The 26,928-nt window shown below is 38.7% G+C and overlaps 1 protein-coding gene across 1 annotated transcript in view; it reads left to right on the top strand.

Annotated features, from left to right (window-relative positions):
• SYCP1 (synaptonemal complex protein 1) overlaps positions 1-26,928 on the top strand; it is a 121,138-nt gene that overhangs the window by 32,365 nt on the left and 61,845 nt on the right. Inside the window, exons 15-23 of the mRNA XM_004616287.2 lie at positions 5,085-5,146; positions 6,089-6,193; positions 7,386-7,489; positions 14,785-14,902; positions 17,005-17,075; positions 19,578-19,659; positions 22,404-22,466; positions 23,948-24,010; positions 26,164-26,280. Coding sequence (XP_004616344.2) covers positions 5,085-5,146; positions 6,089-6,193; positions 7,386-7,489; positions 14,785-14,902; positions 17,005-17,075; positions 19,578-19,659; positions 22,404-22,466; positions 23,948-24,010; positions 26,164-26,280 — 785 coding nt within the window. The remainder of the gene's footprint in view (positions 1-5,084; positions 5,147-6,088; positions 6,194-7,385; positions 7,490-14,784; positions 14,903-17,004; positions 17,076-19,577; positions 19,660-22,403; positions 22,467-23,947; positions 24,011-26,163; positions 26,281-26,928) is intronic.

The raw sequence follows: 26,928 nt of genomic DNA, 5'->3' as shown, positions 1-26,928 counted from the left end.
TTCTTGGGCATACATGAAACTAATAAATAGGGGACTGGAAAGCTAGTACAGAGGATAGAGCATTTGCTTTGCACACAGCAGACCTGTATTTAGTTCCTGGAACCCCATGTGATTCCCTGAGCCTCATTAAGAATTGTTGGTCCCAGAGCTCAGAGCCATGATTAAGCCCTGAGCACTGTTGGGTGTGGCCTAAAAACAAAACAACCTAATAAATATTTATTTATGAACGGGTTTAAATTTTATGAAAGAACTAAAACAATACAGTGTAAGATAATAAAGTCCAATTTAGATTTTATGATCAGGGATTTTTTTCAGTTGAAATTGAAAAAGTGGGTGAGAGTTAGGTTAAGTTGTGTGAATTAGAGAATGCTTTTTAGTAAGAAGAAAAAGCATGTAGAAATCTTCTGTGGTGCAAATAACTTGGCCAATAAGTAACTGAATGCTTTTGTGACCAAACTGAAGAAATTATTTGGGAAGGGGAATGAAGTGAATAAAGATGGAAGGGACCAAATCAGATATACCAAGGGAAGGAATTTTGGTTTCAGTCTAATAGCAAAGAAAAACTATTGAAAACTTTTAAGTTGAGGAATGATACGATATGGTTTATATATTTTTATTTTTGTGATTTTATTTTTCTGTTTTTGGTTTTTGTACCACACCTGGTAGTGTTCAGGACTTACTCCTGTCTCTGTTCTCAAGGATCACACCTGGTGGTGCTCAGGGGACCATATGGGGGCACCTGAGGTTGTATCCAGGTTGGCTGTATGCAAGACAAGTATTTCTCTCTACCTCCTGGTTCATGGTTTTATTTTTAATTTTTTGAAACAAGGTAGTTTTTACTGAATGAAACTTATTTAGAAACATGTGAGGGAAGAAGAAGAGAGAGAGTATGTGTTCAGAGAACATGGGGGTCTCCAGAGAGGAGATACAAGCAAAGATACTAGAGATAAGCAAGTGAGATACGTTTTTTTTAAATTTTTTTTTGGGGGGGTCACACCTGGCAATGCACAGGGGTTACTTCTGGCTCTGCACTCAGGAATTACTCCTGGCGGTGCTCAGGGGACTGTATAGGATGCTGGGAATCGAACCTGGGTCAGCCATGTGCAAGGCAAATGCCCTACCCGCTGTGCTATTGCTCCAGCCCCCAGTGAGATATGTTTTTAAGGAAGAACATGGTCTTGAAGATCAAGCCTGATTTATGATTTTAAATAATTATGATAACTTATGTAATGGCAGATAAATATGGTGGTTGGTGGGGATTGCTGGTAATGAGGATAAAGCAGAAGTTGGGGAAATCAGAGGTAGCCTTTCTGGTACACACTTGAATTACAGTAATATACAGTGACAAAGTTGTTCATGATTGGGTTTCAGTCATACAGTGTTCTAACACTTTAACATCAGTGTACGTTTCCCACCACCAGAGGTCCCAGTTTCCCTCCCGCTTCCTCTGTGGCAAGCACTTTTCTTCTTCTTTTTTTCTTTTTGGTCACACCCAGCGATGTTCAGGGGTTACTCCTGGCTCTGCACTTAGGAATTACTTTACTCCTGGTGGTGCTTGGGGGATCATATGGAATGCCAGGGATTGAACCTAGGGTCAGAGCATGCAAGGCAAATGCCCAACCCGCTGTACTATGGCTCTGTTCCACACTTCTCTTCTTGAGAGAATATCTTAAATTTTTTAGGGGGCTCCTTAATATGAGGACTTTTAAAAATCTGTCTTTAAATCTGGAACTTTTTCTTATTCTATATTATTCTGTGAATTGAACCCAGGTCTCTGAGTGTAAGGCATGCACTTTATGCTGCTGAACCAAATCCTCGGCCCTGTTTTTCCATTGTTCTTTTACTTACTACATCATCATAGATGGATTTTGGGAATTTTGCATATATTCTTGTTTAAATTTTTTTTTTGCACTTTTTGGGTCACACCTGGCAATGCACAAGGGTTATTCCTGGCTCTGCACTCAGGAATCACCCCTGGTGGTGCTCAGGGGACAATATGGGATGCTGGGAATTGAACCCGGGTCAGCCTTGTGTAAGGCAAATGCCCTACCTGCTGTGCCATCGCCCCAGCCCCACTTGTTTTAAATTTTTTTTAGGGACTTTTCAGAAGTAGTTTTTTGGTCTTGTTTGCTATTCTAAAAACCTCAATATCATATTTAAAATTTCTAAACATTTCACATAATTTATTTCATAGACATAATACCCTTTTTTTGCGGGGGGTCACACCTGGCAATGCACAAGGGTTACTCCTGGCTCTGAACTCAGGAATCACCCCTGGCGGTGCTCAGGGGACCATATGGAATATTGGGAATTGAACCCGGGTCAGTGACGTGCAAGGCAAATGCCCTACCCGCTGTGCTATTGCTCCAGCTCCACCATAATACCCTTTTGAAACATAGTAAGCTTAGCAAAATGCCTGTATTTGTTTGCTCTATTCTTTTTTCCTTGGAGCTTTTTATGTATGTATATATTTCTTTATTCTGTGACTCACACTTTCATACCAGGACCTCATAAATATGAAGCATGTACTCTTCCTAATTGATATTTTTGGTTCCTTTTATATCTTTCTAAAAAGACTTAGGGCTTAAGGGGGAACAGTATGTGGATACATACTCATAGTACTCTCAAACTAATTCTTGTGTTTTAAATAGTTAACTATTTTTACTTATAATGAAACTTTGTGGTTAAGTATGCTTTTCATATGACAGACCTTTCTTTTACATTATTGGAATTTCATATTTTGTTAATTTTTGTTAAAGACTATGGGCAGTTATGAGGATTTTGTTTCAATGTACAGAGTCTGGAAAATTTTTGATTTATTTATTATATTCTCATAGTTTCTAATTCCTAACAATCACAAGACTGTTTTGGTAAATTCAAATTTTAGGTGACAAGTCGGCTTCACTTGGGTATTTCATAGGTGATTTAGAATTGTAAGGAAGAATAGAAAACTGGGAGTATATTTGTTTATCTTGGTTTTGGGGCTTTATCTGGCTCTACTTAGGTCTTATTCATGGTTCTGTGCTCAGAGATTACTCCCGGCAGGACCTACGGAGACCATGTGAGGTACTGAGAATGGAACCCAGGTTGGCCATAAGCATGGAAAGTGTCTAACTCACTTTTCTCTCTCTTTGATCCCTGATGGACTTGGAGAAAGTTAAAAAAAATTCATTAGCTTAGGGCCAGAGATGTTTAGGCACTTGCCTTGACTATGACTAACCAAGTTCAGTCATCAGCACCCCATATGTTCCCCTGAGCAGTACCTGGAATGATCCCTAAGCACAGAGCCAGGAATTAGCCCTGAGTACAGCTGTGCGAGGCACCTTGCTGCAAAAAAGAAATTCCACTAGCCTAATACTCAGTTTTTGAAAGTATGGCAAGGGAAACATTATTTTGGGGTGTCAAGAAAAAAAGTTATTAGCAAAGAAAGCAACCAGGAGTAGGAAAAGTCCAAATGATGTGAGATTTTACAAATAAAATGAGAAATAGAGAGATATTAATTGTTTTTTTTTCTTTTTGGGTCACACCCAGCAGTGCACAGGGATTACTCCTGGCCCTGCACTCAGGAATTACTCCTGGCAGTGCTCAGGGGACCATATGGAATTTTGGGAATCAAATCTGGGTCGGCTGAGTGCAAGGCAAGCGCCCTACCTGCTGTGCTATCATTCCAGCATGTTAATTGTTTAAAAAAAAAAAAAACTCCAGGGGCTGGAGTGGTAGCACAGCGGGTAGGGCGTTTGCCTTGCACGCGGCCGACCCAGGTTCGATTCCCAGCATCCCATATGGTCTCCTGAGCACTGCCAAGGGTGATTCCTGAGTGTAAAGCCAGGAGTAACCCCTGTGCATCGCTGGGTGTGACCCAAAAAGAAAAAAAAAAAAACTCCAAAATTCTACAATGATGTGGGCAGAGAATTGTACCATACACTGATTAATGTTCATCTCTGAAAGCAGTTTCTTTAATAACATAGAGAGAAATGTTGGTTTTTTTTATGGTGCTAAAATATGTGTTCGATAATAGAAATATGAAAAACAAGTTTAACAGTCTGAAAGAATAGAATTGTCAGATAATTTTTGTTTTGTATTCAGAGATGGGGTTTAGATGTAATAGGAGAAAATAAAGATTCATCTACAGAGAATCAGTGTATATTTGTAATATAATAATTAAAAGAGAAGGTAGGGGTACTGGAAAGAGTGTATAGGGATTAAGATTCTTACCTTGCATGTGGCCGACCCCAGTTTGACCCCCTGCACTACATGGTCTCCCGAGCATCACCAAGTGCATTCCTTGAGCTCCCAAGCACTGCTAGGGTGACTTGGGCAATTACTGGGGCAGCAGGGCTCAAGCAGTGCAGTTTTCTTTTTGGTTCTTGTGTTAAACTGCCGGCCCCTTTGGCTGAGATTCACTGGAGGGGCTCCTGGATCTCCTGAGCATTGCTTGGAATAGTTCCATCCCTCAACAAAAAAGAAAGTAAGAATATTGAAGTTCAGTGAATAATGGCTAGGGTTAATTTGAAAAAGTGAATCCCATTTATACTTGAAGATTAAGAGGCATGTTTAGAAAAGTTGAGTTGAACTTGAAGGTATATGCTTAATATTCTCATTCTAAAAATACTTTATATAAAAAATACTTTATATAGATCCACTGATTGCTTAATGAAGAAGTAGCCTCATTTTATTGAAGAATTAACTTTATAGGGTCATTAATATTACTATTAATATTATAAAACAATTTTTTATTGTTTTGCATAGTTAAGTATTTGGGCTTCCTCTGTTCTTTAAGTTCTCTAGTTGGATTAATCTGTCACTTTTCTTTCACTGGTATTTACTTTCATTTCTTCTTTTTTTTTTTTTTTTTGCTTTTTGGGTCACACCTGGCGATGCACAGGGGTTACTCCTGGCTCTGCACTCAGGAATGACTCCTAGCGGTGCTCAGGGGACCATATGGGATGCTGGGAATCGAACCTGGGTCGGCCGAGTGAAAGGCAAACGCCCTACCCGCTGTGCTATTGCTCCAGCCCCCATTTCTTCTTTTTTTCTACTATACTTTCAGTTTTTTAACAGTTATGTTATTTTGCTTATTTCAGAAGGGATGGTTAAGCTTAAGAATAACAAAGAAATAGAACTTGAAGAACTAAAAACAACATTGGTAAGTGTATAATTTCTCATCAATATGTGCAATTTTTCTAAAATTATTAATACATACATAGACTCTTACACTATAGATGCTTTAAATAAGTTTTTTCAACTACATTAAAAATTACATTAAATTTTAGTTAGTCACAATCTTGATGATTGGTGAGGATGTTTGTATTATTTGAATATAGGTTTACAGGACGTTCAAGTAAGATATAATATGCGTGTTATATAGCTGAAATATAAATTTGGTGTGTCTTTGATACCTTTGAGATATAAAACCAAAATTTTGAGAAAAGTGGCTATTGCACAACACATTAGTTATTTATGAAACTTAAGTCAGGTAGAATAATGTTTAATAAACTTTAGAATGAAGCTTAAATATTTTTGTTTGTTTTTGGGCCATAACAGGCAATGCTCAGGGGTTACTCCTGTCTTTGCACTTAGAAGTCACTCCTGGTAGTGTGCTACCTTGGTTAGCTGCATGCAAGGCCTTACCTGCTGTATTATCTCTCTAGCCCTGTATCACTAACCATCAGGGAAATGCAGATCAAAACAACAATGAGCTATTGCCTCATACCAAAGAGACTTGTACTCATCACAAAAGATAACCAGTGTTGGTGTGGATTGTAGGGGAAAAAAAATTCCCACTGCTGCTGGGAATGTCGACTGCTCTAGTCTTTTGTGAACACTATATGGACATTCCTTAAAACACTAGGAATTTAGCTTATGTATGACCCAGCAATTCCATCCTGGCAGCAGTGGAATTGCTCCAGAACATAATGCAGACCTCTGCTCTTCTGTGTTCACTGCAGTGCTATTCACAGTAGCCAAACCCTGTGCCCAAGAACAGATGGAATAGAAGTTACAGGAAAACATTCTAGTGCAAATATAAGGACAGTTAGGATTGGTAGATGACCCAGTCATTAATGATGCTATTAATGTTCTAAAATAGGCGGAAAACCAAAAGCTTTTAGATGAAAAGCAACAATTTGAGAAGATTGCTGAAGACTTAAAAGAAACAGAACAAGAACTAAATGCTCTTCTCCAAACCAGAGAGGTTTGTTTAACAAAAATATCTTTTTCTTTCAGATATATTTTTAGTTGAATAGAAATTTACAAAATACACTGTTCTTATTAGATCTGGGAAAGATTTCTTCACAACATTTCTTATAAAGTATATGTAGGGCTGGAGTTGTAGCTCAGCAGTACAGCACTTTTTTATATGTGAAACTGAATTCAGTCCTCAGCGCTGCAAAAAATGGGCTGTATGTAAGTACGTCTTCCTGTTCATCTTTAATATGCTAACACTTGGTTTCAAATACATGTAGACAATGTTGGGAAGACCCATTCGGGTTGGGAGATGCAAACTAAAAGTAGATGATAGACCAAACATGAAGGCCACTCAATACCTCCATTGCAAGCTACAACACACAAAAGAAGAGAGAACAAAAGGTGTAGGATGGGGTGGTGGGGGATGGGGTGAGGATGGTAAGAGGGATACTGGGATCATTGGTGGAGGTGAATGGGCACTGGTGAAGGGATGAGTAAACGATCACTGTATGAGTGAAATGCAAACACAAAAGTCCATAAGTTTGTAATTGTACATCACAGTGATTCTCTAGTAAAAAATTTAAAAAGATGTTGGTCATACAAAATGAAAAAAAATACATGTAGAATATCTCCATATTGTAACATGGGAGAAGAAATTGATATTTAAGATACCAATAGTATGGTTAATTTATGATTTAATTAATCTTATGGTTTATGGTTTTATTAATCTTATGGTTTATAAGTACCACTTTGGGATGTCTTGTATATTAGCTTTTTATTCTGAGTTTAGAATGCTTTTTGTAGTGCTCATGTTAAATATTTAGATGTCTCTATGTTAGGAGTATGTTTTCAGTCCATAACAGTATAACATACTAATTTTTTGTAATAGAATACTTTTTAAGGACATTAACCATTTAATAAGTCTTCATAATAATATTTTAATAGGAGTAACCTGCAAAATATTTTCTCATGTACACATATAATTTTACCACTTAGAAAATTGGAATTTAAAGTGATGGAATTTAGTTATATTGTATTTATAATTGCTTATTATTTTAAAATTATATGGCATTGACTCTTAAAATTTTTGACATGTTTCCACCATGATTTTGCTAAGTATGTGACTTATTGAGTGACTGAGTGACTGGATTTGTAAAATATGAGATTATAAAAATATTTTTGTAACATTCACTTTCCAGAAAAAAGTACACGATTTGGAAATAAGAATAACTGCTCTTGAGACAAGTGAACAGCATTATTCAAAACAAGTTAAAGAACTGAAAACTGAGCTTGAAAAAGAGAAGTATGTGATCTTACTATTTATAAAAGGCATATATATTCAATTAACTAAGATTTTGATTAATGATTAATGTGTTAGGTCGAGTATCTATTTCAGTCACTGTATTACTGTATCACTGTCATCCCGTTGTTCATTGATTTACTCAAGCGGACACAGTAGCTCTCCATTCGTCTGTTGGGACTGGGTCCCTTGGGGTGTGGAGGGCTCTCACCCTCCCTCCCTGGGGCACCCGGAGTGAAAATAGCCTGGTTCGGAGTCCGGTGGCATGGTTATGGGGGCCTCATTTTATGCTCTCTTCCGAGAGAAGCAGCTGTGAGTGGCCAGCTGGAGGGTGGCCAATGAGGAGATTATCTGGCACTGGTAGGAGGTGGCTTATGGGTGTGACCCTCGGGTTGCTGGAGTCTGGGGGAAGCAGGCAGAGGATCTCTGTTTCTAGGTACTATTGAACCCAGAGTCCAAGGTCACTAGGTTCCGCATTACCTGGGTTCCATGGGACTTCGCTCATGTGTGAGGCTCGGCCTGAGCATGTGGAAAGCAGCCTGGAGTGTGGTGGCAGTTGGGTAGTGGAGGTTGGCTGCCAGGCTGGGTCCCTTGGAGTGGGGAGGGCTCTCACCCGCCCCCCTCTGGGGTACCCTGAATGAAAACAGCCTGGCATGGAGCCTCATCTATTTCAATAGACTTAAAATGGAGTTGTATTTTTAATTAAGTAACAAAATATGTCAATTTATCATATATATTATATAATATGTTATAAACACATATATTGGCATAAAGAGTTAAGTATGAAGTTGAGAAGATCAGTGTGTCCCTATTTTCCTCATAAAGTAATACTTTGCAGTTATAACTAGTTATTTTGTTTGTTTCACTAAAATATTTCATAGGCTCATATTGATGAGGTATCAGAATACAAATTTATTTTTGATGTTGTCCAAATAAAAATAAATGTTTAATTGAAAGAATGACTTAGCAAGTTTTTAAAAAGATAAGAAATATGGTTGTTATTCAGAGAAAACTACCATTAGCCAATGAGAACCTCTCCCACAAGTTCTAGATAAAAATTAGAAATAATTTTCTTAGCATCTGTCCTTTCCCTTTTAGCTTCTGATTTTTCTGGTACCTTAAAGTACTGACCAAAATTTCTTTCAATGAATGGACTGATTGTGTATACTATTTTTTTCTTTTTAGTAAATCAAAATAGTTAATTTTTTTTTTAATTGAAGCACAGTTAGATACAGTTACAAAGTTTTCTTGATTGGGTTTCAGTCATACAGTGATCAAACACCCATCCCTCCACCAGTGTGCATTTTCCATCACCAATGTTCCAGTATCCCTCCTGCCACTCCCACCCAATCTCACCCCCTGCCTCTGTGGCAGGCACCTTCCTTTTTATTTTTTCTCTACTTTTGGGCATTATGGTTTGCAATACAGATACTGAGAGGCCATCACATTTGGTCCTTTGTCTATTTTCAGCACACATCTCCCATTCCGAGTGATCCCTAAAACCATCATTGAATTAGTGATTTCTTCTTGATCCCAACTGCCTTTCCCTGGAGCACATAAGTCAGACTTCCAAACCACAGAGCGATCCTCCTTGTCCTTTTCTCTATTGTTCTTAGGTGTTAACCTCATATTATGTTATTTTATATTCCACAAATGAGTGCAGTCTTTCTGTATCTGTCCTCTTTCTAATTTCATTTAGCATGATACTCTCTTCATCTTTTCTAAGAGCTGCATAGTTTTCCGTTGTGTAGATATACTGAATTTTCTTTAACCAGTTGTCTGTTCTCAGGCACTCGGGGTGTTTCCAAATTCTGGCTATTATGAACATACAGGTGCAAATGTCATTTCAGCTGTGTTTTTTTGCATTCCCGGGATATATTCCCAGAAGTGGTATTGCTGAGTCATATGGGAGCTCAATTTCTAGTTTTTAGAGGAATGTCAGTATTGTTTTCCCAAATGGCTGGACCAGTCAGCATTCCCACCAACAGTGAAAGAGAGTCCCTTTCTCCCCACATTTGCACGAGCACTGATTGTTATTGTTCTTTTTGATGTGTGCTGGTTTCTGTGGTGTAAGATATCTCATTTTGTTTTTATTTGCATCTCCCTGATGATTAGCTATGTAGAGCATTTTTTCATGTGCCTCTTGGCCATTTGTATTTCTTTTCTGAGGAAGTTTCATTTTTTCTCCCCGTTTTTTGATGGGGTTGGAGGTTTTTTTTCTTGTAAATATCTACAGTGTCTTGTATATCCTGGATATTAAGCCCCTATCTGATGAATATTGGGTAAATAATTTTTCCCATTCCTTGGGCTCTCTCTGTATTTTGGTCACTTTTTTTTTGTGATGCCGAAGCTTCTTAATTTAGTGTTCTTCCATTTGTTTATATTTCTTTCCACTTGCTTGCTCAGTGGTGTTTCATCCTTAAAGATGCCTTTACTCAATATCACGGAGGGTTCTGCCTGCATTTTTCTCTATGTACCTTACGGATTCATGTCTGATATTGAGATTTTTAATCCATTTTGATCTGATTTATGTGCTTGGTGTTAGACAGAGGTCTGAGTTCATTTTTTGCATGTAGGTATCAGTTTTCCCAGTACCACTTGTTGAAGAGGTTTTCCTTCCTTCACTTCACATTTTTTGCTCCTTTATAAAAGATTAAGTGATTGTATACTTGAGAGTCTATGTCAGAATATTCAACTCTGCTCCATTGGTCTGTGGGTGTGTTTCTATTCTAATACCATGCTATTTTAATTGCTACTGCTTTGGGGGAAGGTGATGCCACCCATCTTCTTTTGCCCAAAGATTGCTTTAGCTATTTGTGGGGGCTTATTGCTCCATATGAATTTCAGGAGTGTTTTGTCTACTTTGAAAAACGTAATGGTTATTCTTATAGTGACTGCATTGAATCTGTATAGTGCTTTGGGGAGTATTGCCATTTCAACAATATTAGTCCTCCCGATCTATGAGCAGGGAATGTGTCTCCATTTCCTAGTGTCATCTTTTATTTATTGAAGTCGTGTTTTGTAGTTTTATTTGTATAGGTTCATCACCTTTTTAGTGAAGCTGATTCCAAGGTACTTGATTTTCTGAAGCCCTGTTGTGAATGGGATTGTTTGTTTTTTTATCTCTTTCTTCTCTTTCATTATTTGTATATAGAAAAGCCATGGACTTTGGGTATTGATTTTGTAACCTGCCACTTTACTATACAAATCTGTTGTTTTTAGGAGCTTTTCTGTAGAGTCCTTAGGGTTTTCTAAGTATAGTATTATGTCATCTGCATTCCTATCTGAATGCCCTTGATATCTTTTTCTTGCCTAACTGCTATGGCAAGTACTTCAGTAGTATATTGAATAGAAGTAGTAGGACTCCTCAGCCTTGGCTTGTTCCTGATCTTAGAGGGAAGGCTCTTTTTCTTCATTGAGAATAATACTTAGAAGGACTGCATCATTTGTGGGGTATAGAATAACATCACAAGAGGCTGACACCCAAGGACAGTAGATACAAGGGCCAGGAGGATTCCCCCATAGCTGGAAGCCTGCTTCATGAGTGGAGGGAAGAAGGCAGATGGAATAGAGAAGGGATCACTAAGAAAATGATGGCTGGAGGAACCAGTTGGGATGGGAGATGCATGACAAAAGTAGATAATGGAACAAACATGATCACCTCTCAGTGTCTGTGTTGCAAGTCATAATGCCCAAAAATAGAGAGAGATTATGGGGAATATTGTCTGCCATTGAGGCAGGGTGGAGGGTGGGAAATGGGGAGTATACCGGGTATACCCGGGATGTCGGTGGTGAGGAATGTGCACTGTGGAGGGATGGGTGTTTGATCATTGTGAGATTGTAACCCAAACATGAAAGCTCGTAACTATCTCATGGTGATTCAGTAAAATTTAAAAAAAAAAAAAGAAGTGAAAAAAAAAAAAAGAGAAATGGCCAGGGTGTTCTTCAAAGAAATAGGTTATACAGATTCTGACCTAAGTGCGCAGTGCAGGGAAAGGGGATTAAAATAAGGGCAGCCTCATTAGTGGCTGCCCACTGGAATAGAGGCCATACTCCCTTTGAGGCCACGCCCCCTGACGTAGAGGACATGCCTCCACCAACCTATTGGCTAAGTGGGATAGAAACCCAGGCAATGCAGGAGATGGCAGTGGTGGGAAAGGGAGTGGGATGGGGATAGGGGGAGTTCGAGAACCTCGGGACTGGACGAGTGGAGCCCGCACTAGAGCTCCTCCAGGTGGGGACTTGACTTTTTTCTTTTCTTCTTCTCCTCTCGTTTACCAAGTTTTTTAGGTCTATCATTTCTGCTTGTATTTTCGTTTGAATTTTCTTCGTTTCTGCTCTCATATCCTCTTGTATTTTATCAGCAGTGTGTTCCATTGCTTCTTTGAGTTCCTTATAAATTCTTAATATCTTCAGTCTAAATTCCTTATCTGAGAGACTATATAGTTCATTATTACTGTTTGTTTCATATGGGCTAGCAACTTCACTCATTAAACCTGGTGAGTTTCTATCTGTGGAATATAAAACAACAGAGAAGGAGACTAATACCCAAAAATAGTATTAGTTGACTCCAGGAGGTTGGCTCCATAGCTTGGAAGCTGGCCTCACATGCTGGGGGAAAGTTATCTCAGATAGAGAAGGGAACACCAAGTAAAATGTGATTGGAGGTCCCACGTGGGAAGGGAGATGCATGGTGATAGTGGACTAGTGACTGAACATGATGGCCACTCAATACATCTATTGCAAACCACAACACCCAAAAGGAGAGAGAGAGAACAAATTGGAATGCCCTGGCGGGGTGGGGTGGGGGGGATGGAATTGGGGGGTGGGAGGGATACTGGGTTCATTTGTGGTGGAGAATTTACACTGGTGGAGGGATGGGCTCTCGAATATTGCATGAGGGAAAAACAAGTACGAAAATGTGTGAATCTGTAACTGTACCTCACTGTGACTCACTAATTAAAAAAAAGCCTGGTGAGTTTCTATGTTGTTTTACCATTGTGATCTTTGTGTTTTATAGTTTTTTCCTGTTTGTTGTATGTTTTGGCCCCTTAAGTGGGGGCTGTTTTTGAGTGTTATAATGAATTATGGATAGGTGAAGAAATGTGAGGCCTGGGTTAACTAATACCTCAAATGTAGGGTATAGATGAAGTAACTTCTTCACGCAAGTGCGATAGCATTGTGTGGTTTTGTGGTTAGAGGTGTTAAAGGTATGCCTTAAGGGGTAGAACTGGGGATGACATTGGGAGACCACACACCTGGTTTGAGAAGCTAGATTGGTGCACTGAGGACCATGGCTGGCAGGGAAAGGTAGTTCCCAGGCAAGATGCTGGGAGGTGGAGCTTCCCTTCTGTGGAGGGCCAGGGTTCAGGTGGTGAGATGGGCATCACTGGCCCCTTGGGTCCACATACCTGGTTTGAAAAATTAGATCAGTGCGTTGGGGGCAACGGCTGGCCTCAAAATAGTTTTTATTGAAAGAAATTCAGAAAACATGAGGGGAGAGAAAGAGAGGGATATGTGTTCACGAGCGAGTACAGGCTTGAAAAAGCACGCCTGAGCTTTTATACTTTAGCAAAAGTTTGTTATTCTTGGTATATTTACTTCTTCAACATTTTCTTTTTTGGGGGCTTCTCTACAGAAATATTTGGTGACCTGGGTTATGAGCCTGACAGTTCTGTGTTCAGATCAGTGTTGCAGAGCTGCTTGGGCCCAGCATGGCTAGAGACCACCAGGCTCACACTCAGTGGTGCTGGGCAGAGAGAGGTATATAGTGGTAGGAACTGAGTTCAGGGTTTCATGCCTACAAGGCTTGCACTCCAGCCCAATAAGCTATCTCCCTGAACCTTCAATCTTGTTTTTCTGAAAGAAGATAGATCTGTTGGGGAAGGATACTGTTTGTAAGGAAAATGTGGGATTCTTTTGAGAGAAGGGAGAGAGAATAAAGGCTAAAAGTAAAGAAGGGGGATAAAGACAGAGTTGGGTTACAAGAGATTCCAGAATGGAATATGCCATACCAACCTTTCATCATTTAATAAAAAAACTCATCTACTCTGATGGATTTCCAGTGTCAGTCACTGAGCGGGCACCAGTAACGTCTCCATTTTGAGATTTGTTGTTACTGTTTTTGGCATATTGAATACGCCACAGGTAGCTTGCCAGGCTCTGCCATGCGGGTGAGATACTCTCGGTAGCTTGCCGGGGTCTCTGAGAAGGACGGAGGAATCGAACCCAGGTTGGCCATCTGCAAGGCAAACGTCCTGCCACTGTGCTATTGCTTCAGCTCCAGGAGAAAACTAAGTAATTTGATCAATTTTTCCCCAATGTCAGTAAGTAGGAAATATTTGTAGGTGCATCTCAAACCAGTCCGTTGAACCATACACTCTGGTTTCTTCATTTAAATTTGAATCTGGCTAAGAACAACTATTTTTTCTTTTTGGGTCACACTTGGCAATGCACAGAGGTTACTACTGGCTTATGCAGTCAGGAATTACTCCTGGCAGTGCTCAGGGGATCATATAGGATGTGGGAATTGAACCACAGTCAGCTGCGTGCAAGGCAAACGCCCTACCCGCTTTGCTATACTCAAGCCCCAACAATAATTTCTTATAATGAAGTACATTTGAGACTTTGTAAGTGTAAGTCTTCTGTGTGTTATGTATAAATGTTAAACCTAATTTCATTGATGAAATACTTCAATTAAAGTAGTTAATGTCTCATACTATTTTAATGAAATCACCATACTCTTAGAGCAATTTCTGGTAGTTTAAGAGAGAAAAATTATGTGAAAAAAATATCCTTATGTTAAAAAAATCCTTCATAAGCGGTGTAAAAGTGTAAGGGAGTGGGGTATGAGGAATACACAGAAAATATGACACCTTAAAAATCTTATTGCAGAAAAATTTAAAACATGATAAAATAGGGATCAATCTATTGACCACTTCATTTTTATTTTTTTTTTAGTTTTTTGGTTTTGGGGTCACACCCGGCGATGCACAGGGGTTACTCCTGGCTCTGCACTCAGGAATCACTCCTGGCAGTTCTCAGGGGACCATATGGGATCCTGGGATTCGAACCCGGTCGGCCATGTGCAAGGCAAACGCCCTACCCACTGTGCTATCGCTCCAGCCCTCCTATTGACCACTTTAAACCTATCACCTGACTTCAGAAATTATTAATGGCCAGTTTTACTGTATTTATAATCCAGCCCTTCAACCCTTTTCTCTAAGATTATTTTTGAATTACAATCTACATTATATAATTGCATCATTATTTTGGAATTTTATTTTTTAAATACACAGGCTTAAGAATACTGAATTAACTGCAATCTGGAACAAACTTTCAGTGGAGAACAAAGAACTAGCACAAAAAACAAATGAAATGACCACAGAACTCAAGAAACAGCAAAAAGATATTAATGTAAGTTGTAAAAGAAAATACCAGTGACATCTTTGGTCTGTCTCGGTCCCTGCATTGCTGAGGATCAGGACACCTCGGAGGGTTCTCAGGGGCATCTAAGCTGTACCAGGGATGCTCAGGCTCTAATGTGGCTTGGGGAATAGTTGTGTTCTCTCTCTCTCTCTTACCTATACAATTAGAGAATTTGGGGCCAGAATGATAGTATAGCAGAAGGGTTCTTGCTTTGCATGCAGCTGACCTGGGTATGGTCACTGGCATCTCATATAGTTCCCTAAGTCACACCAGGAATAATTCCTGAGCTCAGAGACAGAAGTAAGCCCTGAGCACACTAGATCTGGCTCAAATCCCACTGCACTTCCCCACCCCCAAACAAACAAATTACAAGTTAAGGCAGTAATAAATAATGTATAGAAAAGCTTCCTTTGAACAAAATTTATAAGCCCCAAAAGTATCACTGGGGAACAGCAAGCAAGACTTGTTTTAATAACTGCTATATAGAGATTGTTGGAAGATTAAGTAAACCTGGAAAATTAGTATTTGACTATGCATCTTTAACCCATTCTCTTGCTTTGTGTTAGTGTAGGAGTGGTGTATCTCTAATGATTGATGAGTTCCAGTTTCTTCAATATTTTCAGAAATACAAATATTTTCATTTCTCAAAATATTGAATAATAAAGATACTTGGGGAAATAGAAAAGTTTATTGAAAAGCAGAAGAGAAAGAAAATCACTTAACTTGAAGAATTGAACATAGTATTAAGTTGAGTTAAGCTCCTTGTGTAGGGTTGGTGTTTAAAGGGGCAGAATTTAGCATAGTTTACTAAACTAGGCTTAATTTACTTAAAAATTTTTTTAGGGAGATGGCACACCCAGCAATGCTCAGGGGTTACTCCTGGCTCTACACTTAGGATTCACTGCAGTTAGTGCTCAGGGAGCCATATGGGATGCTGAGGAGCCCTTTCTGGCTGTACTATCTCTTTTAGCCCTGGTCCTAAATTAGGCTTGATTTAAGTGACTGTTTTTTTTTTTTTTTTTGCTTTTTGGGTCACACCTGGCGATTCACAGGGGTTACTCCTGGCTCTGCGCTCAGGAATTACCCCTGGCCATGCTCAGGGGACCATATGGGATGCTGGGATTTGAACCCGGGTCGGCCGCGTGCAAGGCAAACGCCCTACCCGCTGTGCTATCACTCCAGCCCCTTAAGTGACTGTTTTTAAAGGAAAATTGAGTCTTTGTATTTCTTATTAAGTTATGCAAACTTTCAGAGGATTATCTTTTGTTTCAGATACAGCAGTTTTAATTTAGGTTTTCTGTGATACTAAAATAACATTAGCCTTTTGTATTCCGTCTTAGGCTGGTAGGGCTGTTTAAGACCATTTAGGTTATTTGACTATTTGCTATATCTGGCCCATTTTCACTTGGCTTTCTGTGAGCCCAAGACCTGGGGTTATGGTTTTGCTAAACTGGATTCCCTGTGTTAAGGAGAGCCCCAGGAAATTACGGTAATGTCAGATTGTTGGATGGTGACAACTAAAATAGAGTGGCTCTCTGCAGCTGTAAAGGGGAAACAGAGGCTTCCAGTATATAACTGAATGAATTTTATGCCAACAACTTAAGATAAAGGCTTTTAAATGTTTAATTAAAAATTACATTATTTCTTAAGTACCAGGAGGTTGACTCCATGGCTTCGGGGCTGGCCTCACGTTCTGGGGAAAGGTCAACTCAGAGAAGCGATCACCAACTACATTGTAGTCGAAGGCCATGTGGGGGAAGGGAGTTGCGGGCTGAATGAGGGCTAGAGACTGAGCACAGCGGCCACTCAACACCTTTATTGCAAACCACAACTGCTAATTAGAGAGAGAAAACAGAAGGGAATGCCTTGCCACAGTGGCAGGGTGGGGTGGGGGGGAGATGGGATTGGGGTGGGTGGGAGGGACACTGGGTTTACGGGTGGTGGAGAATGAGCACTGGTGAAGGGATGGGTTCCAAACTTTGTATGAGGGAAGTATAAGCACAAAAGTGTATAAATCTGTAACTGTACCCTCACGGTGATTCTCTAATTAAAAATAAATAAATTAAAAAAAAATTACATTATTTCTTTAGGATAGCAAAAAACAGGAAGAAAGAATGTTGAAACAAATAGAAAATCAGGAAGAAACAGAAATACAGTTAAGGTAAGCTGGCCTGCTGAGGTGTGGTGTCACACACAGTTACAGTGTAATTTGGTTGCAACATTTGGGATTCTGGGATGTTAGTTGAAGATGTAGGGTGGTGCCAGATATTGAATTTCCAGTTTCACAAATGCAAAGCAGGAACTTTGTATTTGTGAAATTTTATGAAGAAGCCCCAGCCAGAATTGACTATTTTTATTTAGCAAAGAATTCTAGTGTATCCATTTTACTATTTTGTCATAATTTAGATCAGATTTATGCTAGCTAGTGTAAGGTGAAAAATGAAAAACCTACTTCTTAAAATGTAAAATTTAGGGACTAGGACTAGGGAGATAGCTCAAAGCACTGGAGTCCATGCTTTGTGTCCAGGAATTCTTGAGTTCAATTTCTTTTTCTTTTTTTTTTTTTTTTTTTGCTTTTTGGGTCACACCTGGCAATGCACAAGGGTTACTTCTGGCTCTGCACTCAGAAATCACCCCTGGCGGTGCTCAGGGGATCATATGGGATGCTGGGAATCAAACCCGGGTCGGCCGCATGCAAGGCAAATGCCCTACCCACTGTGCTATCTCTCCAGCCCCTTGAGTTCAATTTCTGCTATCTTATGCCTTCTTACTCCTAACCCAGCACTGCCTAGTGTTGTCTTAGAACCCCAGCACTACTACCTGCCCAAACAATATCACATTACTTAGACTGGCTTCTGCAGACCAAGCTGCCATGAGGGATTTTTATTTATTTATTTATTTATTTGTTTGTTTGTTTATTTATTTATTTTTGCTTTTTGGGTCACACCCAGCGATGCTCAGGGGTTACTCCTGACTTTGCACTCAGGAATTACTCCTGGCGGTGCTTGGGGGACCATATGGGATGCCGGGGATCGAACCCGGGTCGGCCGCGTGCAAGGCAAACGCCCTACCCGCTGTGCTATCGCTCCGGCCCCCATGAGGGATTTTTAAATTTATTTTTAAAAAGTAATTTGAAGAGGCTTAGGAGATAACTCAGAGGACTGGAGCACAATGCATATGGGAGCCCCAAATTTGATCCCTTGCACCACATAGTCCCCTGGAACTACTGGAAGAAGCTGCTTCCTCAGCACTTCTGGGTGTGGTTCTCCAAAACAAGCAAATACTGAGAAACAAATAAAATGGACCTGAACAAAGCGACTTGAAATCTCTTTCAGACTACACACTTTCCTTGTAGGAGTGTTTGAGAGTTATATGAATAGAACATAAGTACCAGTGTATGCTTGGCACATAGCTGTTAGTAATTTACATATCTAGAAGTCATCTTTTATTATAATTCTGTTTGCTTTTTTCATGTTTTCCCTTCCTCCCTCCCTTCCTTTCTTCCTTCCTCCTTCCTCCCTCCTTCTTCCTTCCTCTTTCCTTCCCTCCTTCCTCCCTCTCTCCCTCCCTTCCTTCCTTCCTTCCTTCCTCCCTCCCTTCCTTTTCTTCCTTCATCCCAGTTAGGGAGTATTTTTGGGGAAACTGCTTTTGGTTTAAAATAATTCAGATTATTTGATCTCTTTTTGTACATCTAAGAACTGTATTGAATTATAAAGCCATAAAAATAAATAAATTTAGGAAAACAAATACCACATCAATTAAAATTTTAATGCTCAGTGAAGAGTAATACCCTACATTCAGTTTTGAGGTTATTTTTCATACGATTGAAATTCTATTCTATGAATATAGTTACACCCAAAGATAATGTAGGGGTACTGCAAATACAAGTAGTTAAGTTATCCATTGCAGACAAAGCACAGTTATTTTCATGTGCAACAGACATATTTGTAATATAAACATTTTGGAAAATACATGTGCAGGGTACAAAATTCGAAGGACAAGTCAGTTTTTTGACAGGGATATAAAACTTGTTTTCCTTCTTCCTGCTACCCTTTTCCCCTACTGTTTTTCATTTACTTTGCTTAGTCATCACTGTTTCTTGCTTCTAGAAATGCTCTGTAAATATATATGCAAATATCTCATTCCTATGCTTCTTCATTGAAGTCATTATATGAACTATCCTTGGTTTATTTCTATGAAATATTTTCAACTGAAGACCATTCTGTGACTAAGAAGATGACAGTAAAGTGGATTCTTTAATGCTGAATTTGTATTTAGTCACCACAGATTACAAAGTCATTCATGATTCAACGCCTATCCTTTCACCACTTTCCTCCACCAATACCCCCCTTGGCCTCCCACCCACCAGCCTGTCTTTATGACAGACACTTAAAGAAAAATAACTTTTAATATTGTATCTTACAGTACTGTTACTGACAGGGTTCCATGCATAATAATGAAGTAAATTCTTGACTTTAATATTAACTATCTTTGTAGAAAAAAATTAATGGAAAAAATGATTGCTGAAACCTGGAAGTTTCAAAATAAAGTAATTCCTTTAAATGTAGGTGTAGATGTGCGCTTTTTAGTCCATTAAAATTTTTAGAAAGGGTATTAAAAATAAAAATTTTTTTGTTGTTGTTACCCTTATATTTCCCTTAAGGAATGAACTGGAATCTGTGAGAGAAGAATTAAAACAGAAAGGAGATGAAGTCAAATGTAAATTGGATAAGAGTGAAGAAAATGTATGTTCAATTTAATAATGTATCAAAAAATTTCAAATCATAAAAATGTATGTGTCTAAAAATGTAAAATGGGGGCTGGAATGATAGTACCGCGGGTAGAACATTTGCCTTACCCGCAGCCAACCTGGGTTTGATCCCCTGCATCCCATATGGTCCCCTGAGCACCACCAGGAGAGATTCTTGAGTATAGAGCTCAGGAGTAACCCCTGAGCATCTTTGGATGTCTCCCACTCCCTGCCCACAAAGGATAGGGAATTAAATAAGGAGGGATGGTAACTATTTTTGTTTAAAAATGTAAAAATAAATTTTACATTTACATGTCTTAAAATATACTAAAAAGAAATTCTGTTAACATTGTTTACTGTGGTATAAAATATTATATTTTTTAGGCTCGAAACATTGAATGTGAAGTTTTGAAAAAAGATAAACAGTTGAAGATATTAGAAAATAAGGTAATATCAAACTGTAAAATATATATATATATATATTTTTTTTTTTTTTTTGCTTTTTGGGTCACACCTGGCGATGCACAAGGGTCACTCCTGGCTCTGCACTCAGGAATTACCCCTGGCGGTGCTCAGGGGACCATATGGGATGCTGGGAATCGAACCCGGGTCGGCCGCGTGCAAGGCAAACGCCCTACCCGCTGTGCTATCACTCCAGCCCCTAAAATATATTTTAGAATAGAAATGTAGTAATATATATATATATATATATCTGATGAAATCTTTCTTCTTTGAAGACTTTGAGGAATAATGTAGGATTTTTATCGGAGTCTTTTTTATTTTTTATTTTTTTGCTTTTTGGGTCACACCTGGTGATACACAGGGGTCACTCTTGGCTCTGCACTCAGGAATTACCCCTGGTGGTGCTCAGGGGACCATATGGGATGCTGGGAATCGAACCCGGGTCGGGTGCATGCAAGGCAAACACCCTATCCGCTGTGCTATCACTCCAGCCCCGGAGTCTTTTAAAGAGATTCTGGGTTCAGAAGTTTTGCTTCAAAGAGCAGTTTTATTATACCCCTCCTTAGCTAGCTCTTCTATTTTTGTAAAATTTTATATTCTCAGTAAATGCACTTTCTGTGAATATTTTTAGAGTACCAAGACATTTTGTTTCATATAATTTTTCTCTGAGTTAACATTAGTTTATAGTAGTATAAATGTTTTTATGTTTTAGGGGTACAGTGCTAACTACACAGTGCCTGCCACCAGAGTGCCAATCAGTATTCTGTACCATTTAGTCCTTAGATATTTCCAGTTCACTCTTTCTTCCTTTTAACCTCTGTTCTGGAGCCAGAGTGATAAATAGTACAATGGTAGGGATGATTGCCTTGCACAGTTGACCTGGCTTCGATCCCTGAAACCCTATTTGGTTCCCCAAGCCCTGCCAGGAGCAATCCCAAATTGTGGAACCAAGAGTAAGTCCTGAGCACTGCAAGGTGTGACCAAAAAACTAAAACAAAACAAAACCAACAAAAACTAAACCTCAATTCCATGTTATGTCTATTTCTTATAATAGTGACTTCAAGGTTTCAGTCTTTAGTTTTTTTTTTAAACCTCTGCTGATGATTCCTTAAAGAATCTTTTTTTTTTTTTTTTTTTTTTTTCTTTTTGGGTCACACCCAGCAATGCACAGGGGTCACTCCTGGCTCATGCACTCAGGAATCACCCCTGGCGGTGCTCAGGGGACCATATGGGATGCTGGGATTTGAACCCGGGTCGGCCACGTGCAAGGCAAACGCCCTACCCGCTGTGCTATCACTCCAGCCCCTAAAGAATCATTTTTTGACACCTCTCCCAGTCCTATAATCAGTGTGTCTGCTGAAAAGTGATACTTCCTTTGTGTGAGGTGTTTTCAGTTAGCTGCCTATCCGAATTCATTTTTTCCTTCTCTGTATTCCCCCATCACATAATTTTCCTAAAATTGACTTTCTGTATTGTGGTTCTCAAAAAAAATATTGTTGAAATTTGGATCTCTGCTTCTGTTTCCTTATCTAGATTTCTGGTGAATATAAAATAACTTGTTTCAGTGCACATAGTTGCTTAGATAAAATAAAACCCTTATAAGAAGTAGTGCTGTGGGCTGGGAAGGAAGCTCAAAGGCTGGAGTATGTGCTTATATACATTGGGCCTACGGTTTGACCCTTGAGCACTGCATGACCTCTCTGGCACCACTGCATGGGTGTATCCCTGGTGGTTGCAGACACTTCTGGGGAGTCTCCCCCAAGAGGTAATGCCATATATTATTGCTTTCCAGAATAGTAGCTGACTATGACTCACATGAGTGTTAAAAGTATTTGAGTATTTTGTACTTCTGAAGAGGTTAAAATCGTTTCTATTCGTATTTATTTCTGTTTTGATGGTAAATAGAAAAATTAGTTGCTTATATGTCGTAACCCTTTAGAAATCTGTGCTACTTGTGTAGCATGGCAAGTCTGTTTTAAACTGTAACCTAATCCAGTTCTGCATCTGTACCCAGGTGAAATTGTCCCTCAAAGTGAGGGGTGAGTTTGGAGATAGAATACAGAGGGGAAAGGTGCTTTCCTTGCACGCAGCTGACCTGGGTTCTCTCCCCAGCATCCCATATGGTCCCCTGAACCCTCCAGGAATGATTCCTGAGTGCAGACCAAGAATAATCCCTTAGCTCAGCTGTGTGTGATCCCCAAACAAAAGCAATAACAAATTGCTAAGAACTTAAAATTGAATATCCAATAAAATAATTTAATTCTCACAAATTTTTAGTGTAACAATTTAAGGAAGCAAGTTGAAAATAAAAGCAAGAACCTTGAAGAACTCCAGCAGGAGGTATGTATTGATTCTCAAAATCAAAATTATTTTCTTTTAGCCTTTTACATGTTTTAATATTGACTAGAAAATGTCAGTACTACCCTGCTCTTCTGATTATTAAAGCAGAATGGTCTGTACTTAATTAGTGACAATAGCGTATTCTAGTAATTTCTATGAGGGATTTACCTCAAGTTGAGGGCTGTTCCATATATATATGTATATGCACATATACGTATATATGTATATGTATATATGTAATATATATGCATATATACATATATGTATATATGTATATGTATATGTAATATATATGCATATATACGTATACATATATGTGTAATATAGATGTATATGTGTATATATACATATACATATATATATTTAAATTGACTGTGAGATGCACAGTTACAAAGCTGTTCATGATCAAGTTTCAGTCATACATTGTTCCAAAACCAATCTCTCCACCAATGCACATTTCTCACCACCAATGTCCCTAATTTCCTTCCTGCCACACTGACCCCTGCCTGTCTCTATGGAAGGCCCTTTCCTTCTCTCTCTCTCTCTCTTGCCCCCCCTTCCCATCCCTCCCTTTCTTCCTCACTCTCTACCTCCCTCTCTCACTCCCTCCCTCCCTCCCTCCCCCTCTCCTCCCTTCCTCTCTCTCCCTTTTCCCCCTCTCTCTCTCTCCCCCTCTCCTTCTCTCCTCTCCTCTCCCTCCCTCCCTTCCTCCCTCTTCTTGGTGTTTGCAGTACAGATACTGAGAGGTTATCCTGTTTGTTTCTTTACCTATTTTCAGCACACAGTTCTTATCCAGAGTGATCATTTCCAACTATCTTTTTTTTTTAATTGAATCACCATGTGGAAAGTCACAAAGTTCTCAGGCTTATGTCTCAGTTATACAATATTCAAACACCCATCCCTTCACCAGTGCCCATATTCCACCACCAAAAACCCCAGTATACCTCCCGCCCCCTCCCCTCCACCCCTAACTGCATAACTGATAAATTTCACTTCATTTTCTCTTTACCTTGATTACATTCCATATTTCAACACAAAACTCACTATTGTCCAACTATCTTTGTCATAGTGATTCCTTCTCTATTTACCAACTGCCTTCTCCAGCATTTGAGATAGGCTTCCAACTGGGGACCAATCCTTCTGGCTCTTGTTTCTACTGTCCTTGGTGGTATTATATTACGTTTATCTGTATCCCACAAATGAGTACAATCATTCTGTGTCTTTCTCTCTCCTTTTGACTCATTTCACTCAGCATGATACTCTCCATGTCTATTCATTTATAAGTGAATTTCAAGACTTCATTTTCCTAACTGCTGCTCCATTGTGTAGCTGTACTGTAGTTTCTTTAAATCAGACCTACTTTCTAAAAATCACTTTTAGTACTTTTAGAAAATAAATTTCTTTCCCTTAATAATTATCATTTAAGTCAGTGATGTATTGTTTGAATTATTAGTGCTAAAAATAATTTGTTATTTTAACAGAATAAAGCTTTAAAAAAAAAGAGTACAGCAGAAACCAAGCAACTGAATGCTTATGAGATAAAGGTATTTGGATTATTTATTTTAATAGTATTAACAGATAACATATAGGAATTGTATGCTCTATATTATAGCAATTAAATATAATACTTTGAAAATAATTTAAAATTATTAAATTTTGAGATCATTCTTTTAGTTTTAGTTAAACCTAGAGAAGTTCTGGTTGTTTTATCTGTGAAGGGTAGAGAATGATGAGTTGTTGAATGAGTTTAGAGTTTCCCTTTTTGAAAAATAAGACGATTATGGGGGCTCTATATAATATAAAATACAGCAAAAATATTAAGAACATATGGGGCTGGAGCAGTAGTACAGTGGGTAGGGCATTTGCCTTGCATGCGGCCGACCCTGGTTCTATTCCCAGCATCCCATGTGGTCCCCCGAGCACCACCAGGAGTAATTCCTGAGTGCAAAGCCAGGAGTAACCCCTGTGAATCGATGGGTGTGACCCAAAAAGAAAAAAAGAATTAAGAAAATAAATGTTATTGTACTGTCATTTTATAATATTAAAATTTAAAAAATGGGCAAAACTTAGTTCAGAAAGGAAATATTCACACAGTTAATTGGTACATGAAAAACACATGTTGGAATATCTTTGTGGTCTGATGGTAGTAAAACTTTTCTAGACAACATAAAATATATAACTATGCTTGAAAATATTGACAAATTGTTTTAGCTGCTTATGGTTCCTAATTATTCCATATAAATTTCAAGAACAGTATGTATTTTTTTAAAACAGCTATTAGAATTTTGCCAGAGATTTTACTGGTTCTTTCTTTTCTCTTTGATTTTTGGGTCACAGTTGGCTCTGCATTCATGTTTTCTTGGTGTTGCTTGGGGATCATATTCAGTGCCCAGCATTGAACCCAAGTCAGTTTTGTACAAGACACTTTCTCAGTATTGATTCCTTTCATTCTTGATAGTTTTAACATCAAAGGATGCTATTAAGAAAGCGAAAGATAGCTTACGGAATAGAGGAAAATGTTTGGGTAAACAATATAATAAAAACACTTTGGGGATAGAATGATAGTACAGTGGGTAGGGCATTTGCCTTGCACACGGCTGACCTGGGTTCTGTTCCCAGAATCCCATATGGTCCCTTGAGCACCGCCAGGCATAATTCCTGAATGCAGAGCCAGGAATAACCCCTGTACATAGCTGGGTGTGACCCAAAAAACAAAAAAAATAAAAAAATTAAAAATAAAAACATTTCTCATTCAATACTAAAAGCTAATCACAGAAGGAAAAATACGGAATAATTTAACTTAAATGACATACCTAAAATAACTTATAGAAGCAGAGATTACCAGAACCAGAGGCAGAAGATGATATAAGTTGTTTTTCAGTTTAAGATTTTATTTAAGAGGGGCCGGAGTGATAGCACAGCGGTTAGGGCATTTGCCTTGTATACGGCCAACCTGGGTTCATTCCCCGGCATTCCATATGGTCCCCCAAGCACTGCCAGGAGTAATTCCTGAGTCCAGAGCCAGGAGTAACCCCTGAGCATCTTTAGGTGTGATCAAAAATGAAAAAAAAAAAGATTTTATTCAAGCAAGTGAGTTACTTCTAGAGTAACTTCCATACACAGTGGAGTACTATTGTCAACAATATATTGTGCACTTAAAATTTTGTTGAGACTAGAGCACATGTTAACTATTCTTAAGACACACTAAAAGGAGCAGGAAACAGGACAGAATCTTTTTGAAGTTTTGGGTATATAATTGCCTTGATTATGGCAATAATTTCATGAGTATAATCACATGTCCAAAGTAATCAGATTTTATAAAATAATTATCATTTTTGTGTACAACTTAAATTTTATTAAAGTTGTTTAAAAATGTTTTTTTCTTTAGAAAAAAGGTGGATAGTTACTTATTATAATGTAATATATTGGACTCAGACTAAACAATTTAAATTTTGATGAAAATTTAATTAAAAGTGAAATATAACCACTTCTGAAATATTACTTTATAAAACTAAATACCTGTTTTAGTGTGAAAGAATCTCTTTCTTTGTGAAAAAGCAGTAGTCATGTATGATACATGTAAAAAATTCTATATTTTTCCATGAATAATTTTCATATTAATAAAATCACAAAATGATTATATAACATTTTCAAGTAATCCACAGCATTTACTAATGTTATTTCCTTTATTTTCAAGATCAATAAATTAGAATTAGAACTAGATGATGCCAAACAAAAATTTAAAGATGTGACTGACAGTTATCAAAAAGAAATTGAGGACAAGAAGATAGCAGAAGAAAATCTTTTGGGAGAGGTAGGAAAAACTGTGTTTGATATCACAATTTATTATGATACAACTATATACTACTGTAAAAAACTAAAGCACACCAATGGGCGTGTACACTCCAGGCTCTCCAGGCAGTTCTGTCTCACCATCTGAGTTGAGAACCACTGTGTGTGGCTGTTGGTCAAGGGCAGACAAGGAAAGGAAGAAGGCCAAACTGGTTGCTCCATCAGTTTATTTCACTCTCTCTTCTCTGCTTCTCTCCCGGTTCTGGATCTCTCTCTGGATCTGTGGATCTGGCCCTCCCAGCCCACTCTTACAGCCTAGTTAAATCCCCCCCAGCATGAGGGCTTTGGGGCATACACATAGGTGTGGTCAGAATCAATAGGGGTAAGGTTCCTTTCCCTCAGGGGATGCTTCTTCTAGGACTGATTCTCTTTCAGCAGGAGGATCCACCCAAGGGTGGAGTTCCATGAGTGTGTTTCTCTTTTCCTCATTCAGCAAACATATAAGCATTCATAATATTAATCATTTTGTGTGGACGCAATAAGAAATGCATTAAAGCTTATAGAATTGCTCTGTTGGGGCCATCTCGATCTCAGACTATAGTGCTCAGGCTGGATCAGTCTTTCCTGCCTCTAGCAGGGTCCTAGTCTCGTCATTACTTTTGGATAATGA

The sequence above is a fragment of the Sorex araneus genome, chromosome 5, assembly GCF_027595985.1.
Source record: "Sorex araneus isolate mSorAra2 chromosome 5, mSorAra2.pri, whole genome shotgun sequence".
NCBI classification, from domain to species: domain Eukaryota; kingdom Metazoa; phylum Chordata; class Mammalia; order Eulipotyphla; family Soricidae; genus Sorex; species Sorex araneus.
The sequence above is the reverse complement of the archived record's forward strand: the minus strand, read 5'-3'. Positions and strand labels throughout refer to the sequence as shown.